The following is a 17,656-nucleotide window of genomic DNA, read 5'->3' as shown; positions in this document are numbered from 1 at the left end:
TAACGTATTGTCTTATATCACGATTTATTTGATAAATTATTACAATTTTTAGCAATGAATTTAATATAATAAATTTCTAACAGTCTTGTAATAGATTTTATGAATTGATATTAATTGTAAGAACTTAATCATAAATTTTGTAAACCAATCAAATTGTTAGTTTCATAATGGATTTTAGAAATGTATCAAATCCAAATAGTTTCATCGTGGATTGTGTAAATTCATGCAACTCTAACAGTATAATCATGAATTTCATAAATTGATAAAATTATAAAGATTAAAAATAATTAAATGAATTGTACAAACCAAAGCAAAAGATAATTTTATTTCTATGATTCAAAGCACTGATACATCGTTATCACGGTGAGGATTTGGGTTGCGCTTTAAAATTGGTATCGTTCAACTGGAGTCTATACAACGAATATAGTAGATAGATAATTTAATACTACGTGCAACTGACCTACTTTCTCTGATTCGTTCTCTGTTAAAAATGTAGAAATACCAATAGTTCGTATAAACGGACCGAGGGAAAGCGGATATATTATGCGGAGCTAGGATTGAAATTCAGAACTTTTCGCAAGCTGGATGACTGCTCCAGCGGTTAGACCAGGCAGGCGGTCTGTGAATTCTTTCCCCCTAATTCTAATATCAGTGTGGCGCATGTAATAGTTGCCGCGCACGATAAACCACGAATCCGGCGAATTCCTGTAACTAGTTCTTCCGATAAGTAAAGTTTGGGATATCTGAAGTTCCAATGAATTCAATAACAGGAAACTATTTAAACAGTCTACGATATAGAGGGACCCACCACAAAATCTTCAACGAGTCCACATTCCCTGACGAAACTGTAGCTGAAACTGGATTACAGATTTTCGTTGAAAATTCGTTAGATATTCGAGGAATTATGTCCTCAAATTTTACAGTAAATTTGTCCCTTTGGGATTGTTGTAACATTCCTTTTTCAGAGTCTGGCTCCTAAGATTAATATTATGATACTTTTAATCCTTGTAGAGGAACCATGTACAGTGAGTGTAGAATGTATTCGTACACCGATCAATTTACAAAAAAACTTTTGTGTGAAATTGTAGTTTCTTAATTTTGTTTTTATAATATAAAACTAATATAATTGATTGTGCACTTCTTCTTGGACTTGTGCCCTTTCACATTCCTTCCAGGTCCACTAGGTCCTCATATCTATTTCATCAATTTATTTCCTCGTCTAGATACTGTCACCTCAATACTGTTGTCCGTGCCTGTGCTACAGTTAATTGCTTTAGTTCAGACAGCGATATGTTTATTGACTTTATCGACTCTACTAAACATAGGCTACACAACCTTTTTATCGGCAATTCTGCTATTCACCGGCGATAACTTTGTTATGATTGTTTGTTTGTTTGTATATTTTTGTTTGTCTTGACATCTGTCAACTGTCGTCGTTTATAATTGCTACACTGTAATAATTTCATAATGGACTATGCCCGTATAATGATATTTTACATATTCTCGGAAGTCTCTAAGATAGATATAGTCCAAACAACATTTACTAGCTAATATAATTTGTGAAATTAACAAAAAAATGCGAAAAAGTGGGTAAGAGTATAGAAGTAATAAGTATTTGTACGATTCTTATGACGAACCGTTTACAGTAGAGTTTGTAACGTAAACACATTAGTTTATTGCTCCGTACGAATTAGAAAACATCAAATTTCCAGTAAAATACTTTTAAACAGTTGTCCGAATACTTATTGCTTCAACATTTTTATCGATTAATTGTTTTTTTCTTGTTAATTTCGCAACTTACATAAATAGCTAATTTTGTTGTAATTGATCTATTCTAGAGATTTCCGAGAATATGTAGAATGTCATTGTTTATAAAAAATAAGTTAATAAATTACAATTTTACATAGTTTTTTTTGGAAATTGATCGGTGTACGAATACTTTCTACACCCACTGTATTTTATAAACGACCATCATCGCTTTTCATTAATTTATGAATTTGTTGAAATTTATAGTATAATGTAATTCGTGATTAGCGACGAATAGCGCGCGCGCCAACTATTCTTCCCGAATCAGCTGCAACGGGGAAACCTATCTTTTCCTCCACCGAAAGGAAAAAGCAGGCATGTAAAAAAAAAAGAATGATCCAAATTTTTATGGAGAATGACGGTGGGATGGTGGGATCTCGATAAACGACAGGCCACGAGAGCCGACGCTGTTGATTAATTCGTGCCTCCCGTTTTCAGCGGTAGTCCGTTTCACGGGCGCAGCCGCTTTTGTCTCTATTTTTCTTTTTTCTATTTTTTTTTGTTTTTGTTATACCGTCCACTCGGTGTACGAGCAGTTTTTCGCCGCTTGATACCGAATCTATTGGCCGTGGATATACTGGGGGGCGTCGATTAGCGTGTACAAGAGGGTTGCTTCGTCTGTGGCTTACCTGAGTTGAACTTACATCGCAAAGATGAATGTGGCTTTGTTTACTTTTTAAAATAAGTAGTTGACTGTTCCTTTGTTTGCTCTTGTACGAATCGAGGATGACTAGAAATACATTGTAAATTATTAGTTTGTCCTGGAAAGTCCGTGCCGATTTTTGGTAGGTAGTACACGTCCGTTTATATTGGAATGGTTGAAAACAATTAACACGTGTCCATCCCTTAAAAAGTGGAAAGGTTGTGAAACAAAATGGTATTTATATAATTCAATAAATATATATCAAAATTCAAATGTGCCTTTGAATTGTTCTTAAAAATTGGCACGAACTTTCTGGACAACCCAATATTTTGGGAATGACAGGAAATAATAGTCAAACTTTAATTGTTGTTTGCAACACTTATAAGAATTCAGTTCCTTGAACACAGTTTCATAGATCACAATTCTTAGACATAAATACAACTCGTTAAATAATGACTTCGTAAAATAACTCGAATACAAAATTTATATGGTACTCCCTTTTTAAATGCAATTATTTTAAGATTCTCGGGATTAAGGGCGACGCGCGGTCAACATTCAATATTAATTAATAAATTCATAATAAAATTATTATCCAAATACAATTATGAGTATTGTAACTGCATTTGTTGCGTTCGTTTGTTCCTTTTAATCTAGAGAAATAATTAATTATGTTTGACGTTTAACTTGATTGTGAATGTAACCATAGATTGCTATTTCTATCAGGTTTCGAATTACACTTGTGATAATGTATTAATTACAATATTAAATTACCCTGCATTGAGGGAACAATAAACAATTTTTAATTTCGTATTACTAATAATATCAATACATCAACGATGACGTGATGTAATTCGAGCAGAAATATTTCAAAGGTATCAAACATTTCCAATTTAAAATTTAATATAATTATTTGCAACTTTATTTATTATCCTTGAAATAAAATTTTATTTTATTTTCTTCCTTTGAACATAATTCCATAAATTAAATTCTCTAAATATTGAAATTAGTAAAATACGATCTCATATAATAATTTCTACACTGAATTTATATAATAGTCCCTTCTCGAAAATTATCGACCAAGAAAAAGTAAGTCGCGATTACCATTTCTCTAAAATAAAGCACCATTTACAGAAACGATAACGTGTCTCGACAGATCTCGATTCGCTCCAAGACATTTCGAAGAATGGTTTGGTACAAGATAACAATTTCAACCGTAAACGTATCGGGGATATCAAATCACGCCCAAACCCAACACCGGCCGACGGGAGTCAAGGAAAGAAACGAACTGCGATTTCGTGTAACGAGCACCAGCGTTTGCCCTCGTCGAATATCATCGGTTTCTGTGAAATTCGTTCTATAACTTTCGCGTCTTTAATCCCGTTCCAGGTTAAAATCGATTCCGCCCGATAATCGGGATTCGATTTATAACTAATGCGAGTCGATACCTATTGAATTCCCAACGAGAAAACGAGTGAGACAGAGCGCGAGTCAGATGTGGTTTAGATTACCGAGCGACTGCCAAACGTTTTGTTCCGTCCAAAGGAGCATAAATCGTGGAAGGTTTATTGGTACGTTTATGGCTTACGGGAAAGGAAAGGCTATTTTTGAGAAGTAATATCGAATCTTTTTGCAAACATTGGCCTCAAGAATCCTGATGGAAGTTTCGACCTCGATAGCTGAAGTGCTATAAACGCATAAAAAGTTAACCTTTCGAAGGTGAAGGGCGTATATAAGCACCTTCGAGAAATGGACTCAGAGAAATGTTTGTAATCTTTAAATCAATTTCTAAAAAATTTTTGCTTATAAGGGATGATGAAACGAAACTTTTTTATATTTACAGTTCAACCATGGGTCGCTTACTTTTGAAAATGTAATACATTGGAAAGTTAGAAGTTCCTTACAAAAATTGAATTTCAAGGAAAAAGGTCTCCTACGTTTTCAATTTTTATCTGCGAAACTAAACGTCGTGTGAATAAATTATAAATATAAAAAAATTCCGTCTTATCATTCCCTGTAAGTTGATATTTGTTTTTAAATTCACACCTCTACGCCTGAAAAAGTAGAATGTGAAAAGCTTCGCAAAGACTTTAGAGAGTCTGACTATAAAGTCAACCGGAAAACACCCCCCAAATGTTTCCAGAGCTCGGTCTTCTTTCTCCCTACAATAAATCTACCTTTGTTGCGTAATACAACACTGTTCGAATAATTTACCAACGCTTTTTATTCGCAAACGCCGTTAAAACAACGTCTCCATCGACGTGGAAGCGACTCTTCAATCCGCCGATGTATGTTAATATTAACGAGAAAATAGAGGAGCAAGAGCTCGCAAGTATCGCATCGGTTCAAAGAACTCGAAAAGTGGGCTGGTCGAACAAGCGGCGCGTTTGCTTCTCATTATAACTTGTACGAGATTAACGCTCGCCTCGTTTATTTACAGCAAACGGGTTTAAATAATACGTAAATTGCACGTCGGTCCTGTTAATATGACGGGCTAATTTTAATCCTCTTGCGCCGCGCCCCCGTCCTCCTGCCAATCCCACCCCTGGACGTCGACTTTAATGCAACCGGTGCCGCTGACCGGTTTTGTAAAATATAATAAAGTGTTATCGCTCGTTGTTATGCCGCGCATTACGCGGTCGCCGTGCAATCTGGATACATCGAATGTACACAGGATTGCCGGACTAACGGCCAGATATTTCAGCGAGTCGATTTACTGTCGCGAATTAATCCTTTCGCGAGCATGGCCGGCGCGTCAATAAAAATGGAAGTCGCGGAATTATCGCGTCAACGAATAACCAACGCTTTCGCGCCCATCGCTCGTTCCGGATCGACGATCCGTGGCCAGCGCGGATGGAATCGCGCACGGAAACCGTATTCGAGAATAACGCTCGGCGATACGTTTTTTTTTTTTTTTTTTAAATTCGTGCGGTGAATATTTTCCTTGAGATTTTTACGTGGAAATACACCGAATCGGTACATTACTTGGTTCTGAGATGACTATTGGTTGGAGAGATTCTAATTCGAATGGTCATTCGAACGAAATTGTATTTAAATAAATTTGTGTCGTAATGAGCATAATGAAAATTACATTTTATAAAGCCAGGTATAAAAAGATTTTTTTATATCAAATTCATCATTTTCTGTGTTGTGAATTATTTTTATATTAGCATCACGTATATGTGATTTGATTATTTCTTTGTACTTCAATTTATTGATAAGTATGTGAATATACGTGATGAGTATATGTGAATATAAATTAAGAATATCTAAAGATAAACAAGGCAAACCAACATCTGTTATTTTTATATACGTATATTAAAATACCTACCAATAAGAAGATTTAGACATTCTTCTTTACTATTACAAATATCCAACAAACATTAATTAAGTTGAGGCGCAGTTTGATATTACCTAAGAATATCACCATAAAACAAAGAAAGTTCCACAGCAACATTCCTACCCTTTGTTCGCTCAATACTTCATTTCCTTTTCCTATACAATCACGGTCCAACAAAGACGCATTATTATTCCAATTACAATATTCTATCTCTTGCTCGGTCCTTCCAGAAAATTGCCTGCAATTACACGGCAAACGTCACTTCTTCCCAGTCCCAGATGTACGATTTCCCAGTAAAACCTAACGAGAAGATTGTTCCCATCGAATTTTCCGCACTGCGTCAACGCGAACGTGACCCTCGCCGTTGAGATCTGGAAAAGTTCGAGTTGGGGGTGTTCCTATCGTAACAAAAATGATCGTCGTCACCATCGCCCCGTGGCCAAAGACCAAGTGCGAATCTGGCTTCGCGCGGTCTCAAAGGCCGGCGCACGGCTTCCCGCGTTCTTTCCCTGCGCCTCTTTGAGGCTCCGTCGTCTTTTGTCGGCGTGCATCTCGACGGAAGGAAGTGGACAGGAACGAAGGCTGAAGTGATATAAGTAAGAGCCGCAGGGAACGAGGCGAGCCAGGGGTGGCTATGCGTGGGAGAGGAAGAAGGCGAACGGAAGGATACGTCGGAAAAGGGCCGACAGGGGGTTGAGAGCGAGGAGTGCGCGAGGGCACGAAGAAGCAAAGGAAGAAGAAAAGATTGCCGCGCGAGGAGTGTTCCGACGGGTTTGGCTTCGTCCCACGGAAAGCAATTTCTTAACGTAACCTTATCTTTGTCCGCGGGTATAGCTTGCGCGCCACGTACGGGACTGTGCAAAGACGTCGCGTATGCCGTGCATACAAAGTACACCGGCTCGCAACTCACGTGGGGCAAGGAGTAGTGTCTACGGAGGGCACAGGATACAGGGGAACCTGGTCGCTTAACAAACGAAACTGTACAGGTAATTATGGCATGAATATTACCTTTCTTTTGGTTCCGTCGCAAGGAACGTAAACCAAGGAAATTTTGTTGGTACATTTATCGCATGCATTGAAATAATTAAGGGATATTCCTCGAAAATAATTAGCAAGAAAAATACATTCACAATTGCCTTGAGATTTTTATGTGGAAATACACCGAATCAGTCGAAAACATTATTTGATTCTGAGTTGACTAGTGATTGGAGGAATTGAAATTCGAACGAAATTGAATTTGAATAAATTTTTATCATAATAATCACAATGAAAATCAGCTTTTAGAAAATCAGCTAAATAAACTTTTCTGAACAATTTCATTTTCTTGACGAAATTTATCATTTGCGATCGAGGAAATGTTACTTCGAGTCTTCTTGTGTTCAATGCTTTCTAAAATCATTAATTTAATTTAATTGCCGTTAATTGCCTTTCATTGTCGTTTCGACCTGAATAACCGAAGTGCCGTAAACTCAGAATTTCCGAAAGGTACACTTAAGCTACACACTTAAACACGCGCTGCTTTAAATAGAGTTGAATTCGAACGAAAGTAAATGGAATCAACGTTCGAGATTCCACTCGTTAAATTTTAGTGTCTAAAATTAAATTGGCGGGTGCTAGTTGCGAAAGGCGACGACATCGCGCGACAAATTGCCAATTCGGGAGTTACGCCCCGAAGAGGAATAAGTCCGCGAAATAAACGAGTCGCGACGAAACACTTTTTTCGTTCCTCCTTTCGAGAAGAGAGACGCTACTGCGAAAAGTTAATCGCAATGGCGGTCGCTTGCTCACATATCCTATTCGTTTTTTACTGTTCGAGGCGTCTGCTAAAATTTCGCGGCCAATATTAGCGAGAGCAGTGCGATAATGCTGGCCTGTGTAAGGTGGTTTCAAGAGGGACCAGAAAAAATCCCCGTAAAAAGCGAGCACCCTCCTACATTTATACCACGTGAACCGACAATTCCATCCCTCCGTGCCCCACTCTTTTTCACCCTCCTCCCTTTCCGAACCCTCCATCTTCCTGTCTCACCGACTCCCTTTTTTTCTCCCTCCATCCTACGGGTGCACGATTTTTTCCGCACGTAATTTATCGACTGGACTCCTTTTTTTCCCTCCCGCGGCCGCGTTCCTTTACCCTTTCTCACTGTCTCTTTCAACCCCCCCGCGCCACGCTCGCATTCACGCCGACCGACCCCGGCACGCGGGGGTGGCGAACGGGGCACGAGGACGCAACGATTTATAGTAACTGCACCCGCTGTCGTAGAATATTTTCGGCGGAATTTCCACTCGTCCTTTTTCATTCAGTCGTCTCTATGGAACTTCGCGAGCTCCTTCTCTTCTATTCAACGCACCCCGTTCCCGAAAGGGGAGCGATAAAGCATAAATGGGAACATTCTCCGTGCGAGACAACGACATGCGATGCGTATTTAATCGAACGATAGCGAGCTCGCTTGCGTGTAATGTAAATCAGCCCATTCACTTTCACATCACATACGAGATGTCTCGTAGTTCAAATTGATTAGATATATTAGGTTGTCCGAAAAGTTTCTTTCGTGTTATTAATAAGTAATACATACACAATATTTTATGTCTAATGTTACATTATTGAATTGTGTACGATTCATTTTGCTCCATTACTGTTACACCATCAACATCTAAGAAATTAGATTGTTTATTTATATAAACACTACCGCACAGAATAATTGAGTGCAAATTACGAAAGAAACTTTTGGGACAGCCTAATACATCCACATATTTATACAAAATACACTTGGAAACATCGAACCTGCCATTTAATTTAAACATATTTCTTCGGTGGACATAGAGGATACGAATATTCATAGTGTAATAAGTATTCGTACAGGAACCATTAATTTTAAATGGGCTGCTATACGAGTACTTCTTACACTGACTGTATAAACGTTGCAAGTTTATTGTTTCAAAGAATTCGATATTCGACGAGATAAAATCGTGCACAGTATGCAATTAAGTCTGCTCCTGAACTCGCAATTAAACCTAAATTAGTAAATGCATTTAAAGCATGCCAATATATCTTCCCAGTTCAATCGAGTATTGCATCTCCGGAGTGATTTCGAACGTCGACGTTGCGCGATGATGTGTGAGTCGACGTGATGCGGAGATACGCGAGTGATTCGAGCGACGCTAATGCGACAGATGCGTACCTCGTTGCGATGCGCCCTCAGGGGATGAAGAAACTGGGGGACAAAGTAGCATATCGGTGACCTTTCAGGGCGCGCTACAGCCGCGTAGGTCTGCGTACGTGGGCGGCCTTCGCACTCCACAATGCGCCTCGTTCCAACGCACAGAAGAAGAGGACCTAGAAACGGAACGTTGCACAAAAACAATTCTCCGGTTCGAGATTTCTTTTCAAAACGCTCTGTCCCGTTCAATCCACGGGACCTTCCTCGCTGGGAACGACGACGGGGCTAACGTTCAGATTAATATGCATCATAATGCAACGAGACAACGACCTTGTTTCGCCTGCTCTGTGTATTACTTAAGCACGCCATGTATAGAGCTTTACGTTGATTTTATTAGAGACTCATTCGGTCAAGTTTCGTGACCTCCTTGTTTAAAAGCTTTCAAAATTCAATTGAATTAAAGATTCGAGTCCCTGCTACGATCATCGATACAGTTTTAAAGATGCCAAAGATGCTTGAAAGGTAATTTACCGTTTCAGATCTGAATTTCTTTTCTTGTTTAGCTAAGGAGAATATTCTTTAGTTATTTAAGGTTCATTGAATGTTATTCCTTTATGTTAAACCTTTATAAGCCAATGTAACTTTCAGATCACATACTTTTTTTCACAAGATGACGTACGTCATAATTATATTATGTCTCTGATAATTAATAACTAGACTGCGGATCTTTATGCAAAATAAAATCTTCGGGAACGTGTCTACAAAAATTGAACTTAATGGGAATTCGTTTTATTCTGCAAATATTATAACATGAACTTTATTTTCAATCTTTTTTATATTCTTGCATATTATTTGCATTTTGTAGGTTCTTGTACATTCAAATTTCCTATAAATGCATAAAGATTCGTAGTCTCCTAATAAAAATATCAATGACGGTTAGAAGCACTATCAACTTGAAATATCAAAATAAATGCCTTGCGAGTTGTCTGCAGAAACAAAATTGGCCAATAGAGGGTTAAATTGGAACTGGCAATTTTTATGTGAGTTGTAATAATTGCAATGATATTTTTGTTCGAATTATTTCAAGTGTAAAAGTTCATCTACATTCAAACGTATCTCTGATTGCAAGTTAATGTTTTACGTGAAGGATTAATATGATTTTTGTATTTTAAAGTTTATGTTGTTTAAGATGAATATTACTTACAGGATCTTAGCTGAAGCAACGTTTATTTGAAATAGTTTTTAGAGTAACCTGTGTTAGAAATTGTAGGAGTAATAGCGCCACTCGTGTTCGATGCGTAACGTGTCTGACTAGAGACGATCCACTACTACTTACGCTCTATATGTACGTCGACTTATACTGAATCTACTCTCTACGACACTGACGGCTTGGAGCTCGATTTGCTATAACTTTCGATAGCTCAGTATGATATAAATTCAAGTACAATATGAAATAATTATTCAAGAGATAATTAAAGGCTCTAGAGGCATTTAGGGACGCGATGACATAGCAATACACTAGTTTGGGAATGGAACCGTGACCCAAATATGTTAAATGATTACAAACGTAATAATTAATGTTTAGTTCTTCATTGTACATTATTCAGAAAACAATGAACTACCAGTACTCTGTATATTTCAGTTTAATATAATAATAAGAATATTGTATTAACTGAGGAATAAATTAAAATAATTTTGAATGAATATTCATTTAGAACCAGTCATGGGGGTATTGAAGTTCTAACTCGAATAATTACTAGCGCCAACATTGAGTAAATTGTAGTTAATTGTAATAAATGTGGCGGAATTGTTGATAATTGGGTGGATATTGAATAACTAAATAGTCTGTTGCAGTAAACTACAGTTTATTCATAGCTTACATTGATATTGATTTAGTTAATGACTGGACAAGTATCGCATAACATGGATATCCATTCAGTTATCAAGTATACCAATTCATTTTATGAGTTTAATTAGGCCTTTCGTCAAAAAAACGTCGAAAAGTGGTATATTTCAAAAAGAGTTATTATGTTATGGTACTTCCTTCTTCATCCATAGAACGGATGTGACAATACGAACGTGATGAGACTCGATAAGAATTACTCTCGGGGAAGCCACTCGTAAATGGAATAAATTTTGGGACGTTGGAGAGCATCTCGAGGAGCACGAAATTCGGAGATATTTGCGACTTTCCTTGGCAACGAAGACTCACTCTTGAAGCTTCTAAGAAGGTTCGAATGATTCTGTGCAAATACTCCAGCCAATCGATGGCGGATCGTTACATCATGCGAAAGTATGCCTCCTGGAGGACGTACGCGTCATCACAGTCACACTGTGTACACGATGTGAAAATATTTTCCTACTCTAAGACGTCACAAAATGTCAGTAATTGTTCAAACTCATATATATTGTCACTTTTTTAAATTCAGTTATTTAAATCACTATCTTTTCAGAATAATGAACAAAATTCAGGACCAAATAGCCATAATAGGTTCATTCGTTCTTGTAGAGAGCTTTTCAAAATGGGTTGGTGAATTTTTCATCTGTACTTTCATTTAAAATAACATTGGATGTATTTAAACATACTCTTCGTGTTTGATTAAACACAGAAATTCTCTACGTAATCTCCAATTTATATACCAATTATATATGTAAATATTTTATATACATAACTTTTCCATCTTATATTGAAATTCTCAATTTTATAATAACATTCTCATTTATGTATCTTTCAATTACTCTTATAAAAAAAAAAATACTACATGAATTCTTTTTATTCGTCAAGATTACTTAATAAAATAGTCATAAAGTTGACATAATGGAGTAATAGAGTTGACTTAACAAAGTCAACTTAATAAAGTAGCATCGAAAATAACAATTTTATTTGAATCATTATTTTATATCAGATGTCACAAATGTATACCATTTAAAAGGGGAACATTTCTCCATGTTATCAAGCTTCTAAAATTGAGTGTTTCGAATTAGTCTTCTCTAAACCGTATCGATCATTGCACCACAGCCATGAGAATGATCTCGAGATCCCAGGAAGACGTCTCGACGAATCACCGCGTGGAATCGCAGCCGCGTGACCGTTTCCAATTATTCGACCGTAAGCAGAACCCTTCCTGGTTAGATTTACGCGGAATTCAAAACTAATTGGCCGCCGGCCACCGTTGTCATCGAAACATCTGATGTTGCACGAAGTAACCGGCCCTACCGAAGTATCCGGAATATTCCCAATTTCCGTGCAACCATATTCAATATCCGGATGTTGAACTTCGGATACCCGCAGTGCGCATTGCCGAAACGATCGTATCGGTGAACTATTCAAATAATGGTAACCGTACTCCGACGTCCGCCTCGTCCTCTGCGCCCCAAACTTCGGTAATAATTGATAATCGACATTTGCTGCGCTACAAATTTCACGAGGGCATTCCGTAGCCTCGAAACGTGTAAGGTAATTTCTCTGCTTGTTAAGGAGATGCGCCACGCCGGCTATTTCTGACGGGCTATCGCCTCTTCGGCTCTTCAAAGATTGGAGTACATCAATAATAATGAACAGGGATCGACATATTCCTCTTTTAGAAACAATCATTAAGTTTTATCCAAGAGAAGTTTACATAGTGATGTTTGGTTGTAGGAATAGTTTTTTTATTGTATAAAACGAGGGAAACCTTTATATTTTTTAAGGAGGGCATTTATATATATATTTTCTTTTGTAATATAGTATTGTTCTCTCAACGAAGAAACACCACAAAGGTATCATAAAGTAAAAAAGTATACATCAAAGCTATCATTAGGTTACAAAAATTCTCAACTTTACATTAAAATTCCAAATTATGTAATCAAATTTTCGAGTGTGTAATACAATCCTCAGTTCCATATACAAATTTTCAATAACAATGAGAGTTTCCCTCCTATATTTTAATATTCAATTTGGAAATTTGTTGAAAATTAAACGTAATTGTAGTACCTTCATCTATTAAAAGTGGCTTTAATACTAATACATAAATGGCAAAATTAATTAGCCATCGAAACGTAATCAATAGCAAATATTTATGACTGTCCGATGAATGAGCTTTTAATGTTATTGTCAATTAAGAAAATGTCGTACTCGAATTTCTGCGCAATAATAATGAAATTTCGTAAATACACTTGTATAGTCGTTGGTTCACTATTAATAACAGTCGAAATTTATATGATATTCCTCATCAAATAACGAATTCACCAGTTGACGTTATGGAACAAATCATCATAAACACAGAGACTCAGTGACTTTAGACTTTAGACTTAGAAACCTTAGTGAAGGAGCAAGAACGAAGCTCGTTAGAATAAAATTTTGACCATTTTAGTGAAGTGTGTAATGTTTTACCAGCTTCAAGGTTTCTTGGAATAATGAAATAATTACTCAAGAATTACCACCACTTGCTTTTCTCACTAATCAAAATTAAATACATTAAGAAAATATCAACTTTCCTAATTGGCATAGCTTATTAGTACCATCATTTATACTTCTAAGAATATCAAAAACTTTCGTTATTCCCGCGAATTTTCATCTATTTTAGAAATATCAATTTTAATAAACCAACAATTTTAACAAATAAATCAACCACGTTCCTAAAAGTAGCACAAAATGATTTAAAATTGATGACCTCTGACAACTTTCTCGATTAGCTGAGTCACTCAAAGATACTGCAAATACGATTATAATCAACTATAAATGCTAATAAAAATTAATATTTAATTTCCTGGAGGAAATTTGCAGGAAGAGATCCGTAAGGAGCTCGGTACAATTGCATAGCCTATGTTCCTTCAAATAACATCGAAGGAGTGCTTGAGCCAACACTAGTACCAAAGTTCCGTTTCAAATCAGCAGATGACAATTCTTCGCCGTGAAAGTTTTACGTGCACGCGCTTCTCCCCGTACAAATCTTTGAAATAATAGAATGCCAGAGCACCTATTATAAGTTCTGCTTGTACTTGCTTGGCCTGTCTCGTGAACTGTTAATTAACGAAACCATTGTCAAGAAGGAGTAATTGTAAAGGACGGGAAGACGTACCTCCTACAAATATGTATCTTTCTCTTTCCACTGACGGCCTGTAACTAACCTATTAACTTCCCACGAATTTCCCTTTCCATGCTCTGACGGAGTTCCATTTAGTGTAAGCGCCGTTGTCCTAAGTCAGTTATCCTAAGTCAGTTCTTTCTAATTTATATACATTTAACATCTTGGCAAAAAATTCTCTTATCTAAACAAATAGTCAATATTCTTTCCTACCTATATCTTTTCTCCTGACATTATCAGTGTACATTATATAAAAAAAGAGTTGAAGCGCAATCTTTCATTTATGCGAACGTCGTTACCCAAGCAAAGCTGTTTCAAATAAATACTCAACCGCGGCAGCTGTACGTCGACGATATCGAAAGACTCGCAATCCACGAGCAACCAAACTAAATGCATCAAAAGAGTTTATTCCGAGCTAAAAATTCGGTGAAATATTTTTTCGTCCGTCCACCAATACCTGCCAAGCACTTTGACCACAATGTTCGCAGTGATTGTAAAATGTAAAGCATCGGTCGCGAGGCTCGCGAACGAAACGAAACGAAACGCCGATACACACGCAACAATGGAGAGAATCCGTAGGATTTGAAAAAGGGCCCCGCCATAACGCGTTTGACAGGATGATTTGCGCCAGTGTTTTGTAAAAGTGAACGCCTTTTCAACGTTGCAGAAGATAACGATCGAAACGGGTGGCGAGCAAGGGCGATTAATGACCTCTTTCACTAGTGAAAACGATAGCAATGGGAAAATATTGCCAGCAGTCTTGATTTGTGGAGAAATTTGATCAGTCCTGTATTCGATAATTTCTGTGAGCGCAAACAATGACAAACTGTTGTTGCACTTCGATAACAATAAAACTTCGCAATTAACCCTTTCAAACTTGAATTATATTTTTTTTCTGGTAATAATATAAATTAATTTTTAAGGTTACCTTGGACCAAAATTAGTATGAAAAAATAAAAATACAATCCCAATAGAGTAGTTATCAATAAGGATATTTGCCTTAAATGATGGTGTAGGTAATTTTTAAATTTTCTGTACTCAATTGTGGACGACAGGTCTGAAAGAGTCACTATACCAATCGTCGTAGTATTTCGTTATTTGTGAGAAATATCCTGTTTATTAAACGGTATCAATTTAAAAAATAACTCAAATGAAACTTTCAGAATACTATAAACAAAAATAAAGAGTACCAGTGCTCATTATCGCTGAAAAAGGAAAGAACTTTCGTGTATTTCACGGCAATTCGCGCAAGAGCGCGTTTTGCGATCCAAGAAAAAGCGGTGTTTTACGTAATTCTGGTTATTTATGCACGACCATCGTTGTAAGCAGCTGAAAGATTGCCGTTTTCGCGATACGGGCGCGCGATATAAACGCATTCGAGCCGAGAAAGAATGAATTCCAAGAATTTGCCGTTCAATTAACCTCGACGAGATTCCCGACGTGCTCGCAAACGCCATTGCGTGATCGTTCCAATCGGGGCAATTTAGAGATTCGCCTCTGCGCCGTGGTTCATGTGTATAATTGAGTCGTGCAGCGATCCGAAAGACACGAGCCCCTCGTGTCCGTCAGATATCTGTATAACGCGTTCTTAAATATCGCGTGATGGCCAATTCGCAACGCGAGACATTGAAGCGCTATTTCTCTGCGAGTCGTGTACGATTTCGCCTCCCTTCGTGCCTGTCTCGACAAGCAACAGTCACTTCTCAGCCTCGCTTCCTATCTTATGATAATATCGTTACTCTTCTGAACTGTCGAGCTTGCTCATTTTTAACGTACTTGCAAGGAAATTTCATTTAAAGTGGAGTATCGTTGGTGTGAGATTTTATTCGAACTGAATTATCAACATACTCTGCTACAAATAATAATCGAATGAATATTATGAATACATTTTTAGTAAAATTAGAGTACACAATTTGTGAAATTAACAAAGTTGGGACGTTTTGAATAAGGCGATACATGAGATTCTTCATCTGATAATGTGAAATATTAAAATAATTCTCGAAGTTGGCCAAGTTTTCGAAGCGTTACAGTGAAAAGACCCCTTAAACAAAAGCTGCGAGGTGTTCAGTGGAAGCTAGTACTTTCATACTTGAAGAAGAATGGAAACGGAAATGGAAACTTACCCTCGATAACTGAACGCTGCGGCTTGTAGGACATGTCTGGAAAGAGAAAAGGAGTAATATTAGTGAAATTAGTCACAACACGTACACCAGGAGAGTTAAAAATAGTTTAGCTGGAAATAAGCACGTTGAAGCCACCACGCCCTTGTAACCATTACGTAAATAGTATGCTACACAATACTTACAGTGGAGTAAGAAGTCCCCACAGTAAGGGCTAATAGTGGAAAAAAAACTGCGATATCAAGTTTCAATATTGGATCCGCCATTTTGAATTTATAAATTCCGAATTTAGATTTAGAATCGGCGCCTCTAAAAACCCCTGTATACTAGGTTTCATACAAATTGAATCATTTTTCGTATTTTTTCCTGTCGTAATCGATCCGCCATTTTGAAAATTTGAAAATTTTGAAATCAGATTTCGAATCAGCGCCTCCAAAATCCTCTGTATACCAAGTTTCATAGAAATTGAATCACTTTTCGCATTTTGGTTCAGTCATATTGGGTCCGTCATTTTGAATTTGTAAATTTCGAGTTCAAATTTGGAATCAGCGCCTCCAAAAGCCTCTGTATACCAAGTTTCATCAAAATCGTTCGAGAGGAACTCGTTAAATATTCAAGACAAATCATTTAAAGGTGTTTGTTGTCAAATTCTTCCATGTACTACGTGTTTCCAAAAAATACTACTGTGTTCACGATTTTTACTACTTTACTACGGCATGCGTTCACATCTCCATATAAGGATGTAGGTCAGTGGGTCAATCATTCATTCATAATTCTCAAATAGATAGGAAATTTAAAGTGTTGTAGCTCGGCGTAGGATCATCCGATTTGATTCTACCAAATTTCAAATTAAAGGGCGGAATTTCTACTACCTAATAGATAATTGTTGTCATTGATAAATACTCTTAAACAATTGTTTTATTTTGTTTATAATTAATTACATTTAAAGTGCCATAACTCTGCGTGGAATTGTCCGATTTGATTCTACAAAAATTCAAATTAAAGGGCGGAATTTCAACTATCTAACAGATAATTGTTATCATTGTTAGATACTCTTAAACATTTGTTTTATTTTGTTTATAATTAATTGGATCTGAAGTCTCGTAACTCGGTGAAGAATCGTTCGATTCGGTTCTAACAAAATGCAAATAGAAGAGTGGAATTTCTATCATCTGATAAATAGTTCAGATCATTGTTAGATAGTCATAAACAATTGTTTTATTTGTTACTGTACAGACCTGAAATATCATTCTAGTCTAACAGTTGACATACCAGTAGGTAACTTGGTGTTCCAGGAATCTAATTATCGTTATCAATGGCATCATAGGATACCATAACGTAGACGTTTAAACTAAATACTTAAATTACACAATAATAATATAACGTTTAACAAAATCCAAGCAAACGAAGCCAAATCAATCCTATCCCTGAATATCAAATAACCAAATACTTAAAAATGACAAAAAACTTTGAACTCAGCTCAAATTGCAGACAGAACTTTCCTCTACACCTAACATTTCACATTT

General features: G+C 36.8%; 1 protein-coding gene across 3 annotated transcripts in view; it reads right to left on the bottom strand.

Annotated features, from left to right (window-relative positions):
- The window catches only part of LOC128872383 (agrin-like), a 543,175-nt gene that overhangs the window by 381,749 nt on the left and 143,770 nt on the right, over positions 1–17,656 (bottom strand). For all 3 annotated transcript variants that reach the window (XM_054115012.1, XM_054115013.1, XM_054115014.1), the window contains exon 3: positions 16,134–16,169. In XM_054115012.1, coding sequence (XP_053970987.1) covers positions 16,134–16,169 — 36 coding nt within the window. The remainder of the gene's footprint in view (positions 1–16,133; positions 16,170–17,656) is intronic.

The sequence above is a fragment of the Hylaeus volcanicus genome, chromosome 2 (assembly GCF_026283585.1).
Source record: "Hylaeus volcanicus isolate JK05 chromosome 2, UHH_iyHylVolc1.0_haploid, whole genome shotgun sequence".
NCBI classification, from domain to species: Eukaryota; Metazoa; Arthropoda; class Insecta; order Hymenoptera; family Colletidae; genus Hylaeus; species Hylaeus volcanicus.
The sequence above is the reverse complement of the archived record's forward strand: the minus strand, read 5'-3'. Positions and strand labels throughout refer to the sequence as shown.